Here is a 6,293-nt window from a genome sequence, read left to right on the forward strand (position 1 = left end):
GAGCAAGGAACAGATCCCCTAGACGATCAGCTGCCAAAGTGGCCCAGACTCCGCTTGGGTCCGTTTTAAATATTAGTCACCAGACACTTTCCAGTCCTTCATTTCTCCCCAGGAGCTGCTGGGGTGCCTGGCTCATTCTGGGGAACATTCGCCCTGTCATCACTATCACCTTGGATGCCAGTTCCTCAGGGAACAATTCTGGGGTCTTGGGCCAGCCAAGAGGCTGGGGCTACATCTACCTATCCTGAGGCTGAGGGCAGTTCTATGCCAAAGTTCTCATCACAAAGATGCAGAGGAATCTGGGCTGTCTTGGGGCTGGCTGTCAGGAGAGGCTGGAGCCCCAGAAGTGAGTAGCAAGAACAAAGGAAGTCCTTCTTGAAGTCCTTCACCTGAGAAAAGCAGTTCCCAGAGAAACACATAGCTTCCAGAGCGGCATGCTTCATCCCCAGGTTCAACCTGACTGGGTTTGGAATCACCTGGAAGCCTCACCTCTTTGCTTGCCTGTGAGGGTGTTTCCAGAACAGTTCAACTGAGGGAAGACTCACTCAGAATGTGGGGGGCACCATCCCATGGACTGGGACCCCAGACTGAGTAAAAGGAGAAAGCTGAGCATCAGTGTTCATCTCTCTCTCTCTGTTCCCTGACTGTGGGTGCCATGTGACCAGCTACCTCAGGCCCTGCGGCCAAGGCGTCTTGTACCATCAAACTGTGAGCCTGAAAGGAGAAAGAGCTAGGCACCACACTTGCCGCCCCCTCTCTGCTTCTTGGCTTGTGGAGATGTGAGCATGCTCTGCCATGACAGCCTCAGTTCGCCCTCATTATTCGGCCTTCCCCTCACCATGAGGGACTGTGTGCCTTCAGACTGTGAGCCAAAGTGAATTCCTTCTCCCTTAAGATGCTTCCTGTCAGGCATTTGCTCACGTCAGTAAGGAATGATCAGTTTGTATGCATGCTTCACACACACATCTTCTTAGGAATACACCAACACCCTTCTATACACATTCTTGTGAGTATTTGCAGATACAAGAACCCACAAAAGCATGAAAGCATGTAGCACCTCAGCCCTATGTCAGGATACAGCCTGCCTGACTTGCAGTGAGACCCATGGACCAATGTCTTCCCCACCCTCGACAGAGTATCTCAGTTGGAGCCTCAGAGCATCCTAAGCCTGTATCCCAGCTGTTAAATAGCAAGACAGAAAGACACCTTTAATGTTTGAATCAGCTCCCTCCATTGTCCACTGCCTCAGGCTGCCAGGACTGTCTGCCATTGGTTGGGTTCCACCCAGGGTTAGGATGACCCCTGTAATAAAAATCCCCTTTCATGTAACTCCACATACATCTTGAACTTCAAGTCTTCCAGAGTTTCTGACCCAAGCCCCTTAGCATCTGTCACTTGCTCTTTGAAAGCTGCAAAAGGCATGCAAGTTCTTAGTCCCCAAGCAGCCAGCCCAGAGACAAGGGTCGGGAGGCCAGGGCTCCAAGTGGATCCTGGGTGCTTGCTGGGGTTGGTCTCAGAGGGCTTTCCAGGTAGCCACTTAGGCCACAGACAGTCCACCTGTTTCCGGCTGAGTGTTTGGGGTGACCCTGGTAGACAAATGCTCCATCTTGTCGTGATCACCTGGACTCTGCTTCTTCTGCCTCCGCTGCCTGGGCTGGCCACTCTGCAGCAGCCGCACCATCTCATGGTCCTTGTGGCCCAACACTCGGGGCAGGAAGAGAGAGGACTTCTGTGTGCGGCGGGTCTTGAAACCCCTGCGTGGCCGACCCTTGCCATTCACCGACACGTACCAAGGTCTCTGGGCACCAGGCTGCCATTGAGCCTCAGGGCCGCTGGGCCCTGTGCGGTACAGGCGGGAAGCATATGTATTGTAGCCCAGCTCGTGGATCCGTTCCACAAACTCACACTCTGCATTGTAGTGCTCCTGTGGGACAGAAGCCACAGTCAACAGCCGTGGAGGCCATGATGTCAATGGAACCACACCTCCCCAGTGCCTCCCTCTCTCCTGAGGCTGCCTGGATCAGCTGTCCACACCTGCCACTGTCTAGGCAGCCTGGCTATCCTACCTTTCCAAGACTGAGACCCACTCCAAGGGACCTCCCTCCACGATCCCTTTTGCTGTAGCCTTGCACTTGGCTCAGTGCCTGGTAGATAGAACATGATAGGGTGGCTGGCTGGTGTTTCAGAGGGGGAATGAATTGGTGAGCGGCTGGACAGGTGGATGGGTGTGATAGGTAGGTGACAGATGGATGGGTGGATAGATGGGCGAGTAGGTAGCTAGGTATGTTGCTGGGTGGGTGAGTGACTGTAGGTGGATGGACAAATGAATGGATAGGTGGTTAGATAATTGGGTGTAAGGATGGTACATAGGTGGATAGAGGGAGGGTGAAGGTTTATGTGTGGAGGTGGGTGGATGGTTCGGATCTATGAACGAGTGTACAGATGGAGGTTTGGGTAGATGACTGAGTGTGGAGGTGGGTGGGTAGATGGGCGGATGATAGGCAATGAATGGACAGGCTGGAGGGCAGAGAGGTTGCCATCCAGTCACCCAAGCCTAAGATTGTTGCAGCTCCAAGTGGGAAAGCATGAGACCTGCGTGACAATGTACTACTTCTGGGGTTAGGCAGCAGGAGGTAAGGTGAGCTGCATGTTGCGCCACATCAAGGAGCCCGCACACCTGAGGACTTGGAGGTGGACTGGCTGTGAGGCTAAGAGAGGAGAGGTCCACCATGGCTCCTGGTTGGCTCTCAGCTGGAACACTACGGAGGCAGGAATGGAGGGTGTGCTGACTTCAGTGAACGCATCACATTCTGCCTGTTCTTATGGTAGAGGAAGTTGTGGGCAGCTGTGGTCTACGGCTTCCAGGAGGTAGGGGTTGACTCTGGAGTGTCACTGGCCCATGGATACAGCACATAGGCAGCCATACTACCTAGGACACCCAGGGACAGGCCTGCAGGAAGAGGCCTTCGATGCCAGCTGACAGCTAAAAGAAGTCTGCAAGTCTGTGGGACCATTCCAGATGAGTTTTCTGGAAAGTTCTACTCCAACATGCTGGACTGTAAATTCATCCCCTGCTCCTCCAAAGCCAGGAAAGCACAAGCATGTCCCCCTGTCCCCAAACATGTTCTTCCTTGTGGGCAGGAAGATACAATCTGTCACTGAGGACACCCAAAACCTCACCCTAAAGCAGAGTTTCTGGGGCAGGGCAGGTTCATTGTAAAGTCAGCTGAGCTCACTAGAGTGAGACAGAACACAGAATCTAAGAGGTGGGGAAATCACCAGCCCAGCTCTGCAGCAGCTAGGACCTGCCACTCAGGCAAGAGTGTGTTTCCATTACACCTCAGGAGTGTGGAGACACCCGAGCTCCTCCTGCTGCCCCTCCATGTGCATGAAAGCTATTTCAGCTAGGTTGGCTGGAGAACCCCAAGATCATCCTGTCTTCCCCCTGCTCTGGGATGACAGCACTTTGGCCTGTCTTTGGTACATGGGTGCTGGAGACCCATGGAGCTGGAGAACCTCAGGTTCTCACGCTGTGCAGCCGGTACTAGACTGACAGCCATTTCTCCAGCCCTTTAGCTCCCTCCTAAGCCAGACAGCCGTTGCCTTTCCGCCCTGAGGAGAACAGGACAAGCACTAACCTTTCTCCTTCCATAGATGCAGGCCAGCTTTGCCCTGACCTGATCTCCCTCAACTGCAGCTATCACGGTTACTCACTCCATGGAGGTCTGGAACCCTGCTGCTAAGGTCTCTTCCTGTCTCCACCATTGTGGTGTTCAGAGAAAGAGACTGACCTCAGACAGGTGGGACAAGCATTTTCCTGGAGCACATGAGGTCTGTGTTGGGCAGGCACTCAGAAGCCCAGAAGGGATCTGGATGAGCTTGAGTCTGGCATGGCCTGGGGCCAAGCATTCTATTGCTCATATTCTCTCTGTTCCTCAATCAGATGCTCAAGATGATGGCTATTCCATCAGCACCTGCCCACTAGTGGTGGAACTCACCGAAGCATACAGCCGTCCTCTCTTGTTCATGGCCAGGTACCTCCCAGAGAAGAGCCCTTTGATGGCCACCACGCCCACCTCCACAGCAGTAATCTCCAGGATGCCTGGAAAGAGTCAGGAAGGCTCCATCAATTTCTCTACTTAAGCAGAACCTCAGCCTGAGCAATCCCCTCATCCCAGGCTTAGGAAGCCACAACCAGCAGGTGGAGGTGGGGGTTGGAAGTCCTAGTAGGAAGAAAACATTGGGCAGGCGGTGAAGAAGACGTCCGGCTACTGTGTCCAAGACATTATTAATCCTATCCTCAGGAGAAGATGTGATGGCAATGTTCTGCCCCTGCCATGCACCTTAGTGCAACCTGGGCAGACCGATCCAGCCTGTATTTTGTGCAGCCTTGTGAAAGGCTCAGTCTAGCAAACAGAAGCCTAATAAGTAATTTGCCCAAAGCCACACATAATGGTTTGGGGATCCAAATCCTGGAGCAGATGGAGACCCAGAAGGGGAGATGGCCAAGACTCTTAGGGAAACCAGGGCTTGCAGCCCAGTCGTAATGCCAACCCCCACTGGCAGCAAGGAATCCGAAGGTGCTGAAAGGTAGCCTGCCACAGAAGGTGCTGAGGAAAGGTGTCAGGGCTCGCCCAGGCTCTAGAGTAGGTACAAAAGTTAATGATCTATGAGTGCAGATGGCAGAGTAGCCACCAACACTGACCTCCAGAGTTTGATCCCACGTAATGGAAGTAGAGAACCAACTCTAGCTAGTGATTCAATGACCTACACACACACACACACACACACACACACACACACACACATACAAGCACGCACATACTGTGGCACACAAACAAAATAGAAAACCAACCAAACTTCTACTATCGTCTTGCTGTGTGAATAGTATAGTGCTTTGGGGAGGCGAGCAGAGGTCAAAGACCCCCAGGATAGCGGATCGAGGATTCACGGTCTTTCCAGGGAGCGTCCGCTGGGACCCAGTAGAGTTCAAGATTACCAGTTGAGATTCAAGCCACGGTTTGGAGGGGTTCAGGGTGAGAGGATTCTAGATCTGGTGCCAGCCGGGCACCCGCCTAAGCCCCCTTAGGTGGGGGCGCCGGGGATCCGGCAACTGGGGAGGGGTGTGCATGAGGAGTCCCGCGTTCCAGGCCCGACAGAAGCTGGTCCCCACAACGCCCCCGCGGGACTGCGGCTTTGCAGGAGGAAGCTGCGGTTCCCTCCGCCGCCCGCGACCCCTGCTCGGCTTCCTGCGCCCCAGGCGCGGTGAGCTTTGCGCGGTTACCCTCCCACGCATCGCGCAACGCTACTGGTCGAGCTTTGCTCGCATGTACTGAACCCTCGGAGCCGAACCCTGCAATGCTCGGGGACTGGCCCTGGGTATGATCGAGCTGCGGGCCGTGGGTGCGTGCCAGCCACATCTGGAACACGCCGGGATGCCTGTCTGTCCTGTAGCGCTCTCTTGCAGGGCGCAGGACGAGGGACAAGGCTGTTTCCAGACGCGGAACCGAGCCCTCTCTAGTGGAATGTCCTCGGCGCATCGGCTGAGAGCAAGGAGGACGAAAGGGACTGGCCATGCGCCCCGGGGTCGTCAAAACAATAAAGAGGGTGATAAATCCTTGTCCAACGGCTTTTCACTGAGAAATACAAACGTGTCAGAATCGGGGTCACCTCCCGCGCAGCTCCTGGGGGAGCGGGACGGGCGGGGCAGCTTGCCGAGATCAAGCTTCGGACCGACCTCAGCTCTGCTCCCACCCGGGACGTGGCGACAGGGGACCAAGCCCTCCGGTTCCTTCCGCCACCCCCTTCTCTGTCCCGACCCGAACACTCACTATAGGCGCTATTCTCAAGGCTGCCGTTCACGCGGCCGCTCGGGTGCAGCTGAAGGTGGTACTTGGTAGCACAGTAGAGCTTGCGGCGCCGGGGCGCCCCGCCGAGGTGCTCGTAAACGCCGCCACGGCCGCCCGCATCGCGTCGCAGTCGCGTCCCGGGCCCCGTAGCTGGCCAGCCGGGTTCCAGCAAGCTGAGCAGCAGAAGCCAGATCAGGCCCATCCCGGCATCGCGCCCGCCCGCAGCGGCGGCTGCGCCAGCGTGGGTCTCACGAAGGCGCGGTGCTGGGAGCACACGCCCGCGCGCCAGGCCGGCTCGACTGTGGCTAGGAGGGGAAGGGAGGGAGAAGGGGACCGGGAAGTGGTGGGGGACAAGGGAGGGAGGAAGAGGAGGAGAGACAGGGAGAGGTGGAAAGAGGTGGAGATGGAGAAAGGGACGGGTGGAGAGGGAGAGGGAAAGAGATA

At 55.8% G+C, this 6,293-nt stretch overlaps 1 protein-coding gene across 1 annotated transcript; it reads right to left on the reverse strand.

Annotated features, from left to right (window-relative positions):
• Positions 1 to 1,537: 1,537 nt before the first annotated feature.
• On the reverse strand, positions 1,538 to 6,051 carry FGF3 (fibroblast growth factor 3; the record flags this gene model as incomplete). The annotated part of the gene is made up of 3 exons (XM_080911292.1): positions 1,538 to 1,924; positions 3,999 to 4,102; positions 5,832 to 6,051. 3 exons carry the CDS (start codon positions 6,049 to 6,051, stop codon positions 1,538 to 1,540), a joined length of 711 nt encoding a protein of 236 aa, XP_080767418.1.
• Between the last annotated feature and the right edge of the window lie 242 nt (positions 6,052 to 6,293).

The sequence above is a fragment of the Micromys minutus genome (genome assembly GCF_963924665.1).
Source record: "Micromys minutus genome assembly, chromosome: 2".
NCBI lineage: Eukaryota > Metazoa > Chordata > Mammalia > Rodentia > Muridae > Micromys > Micromys minutus.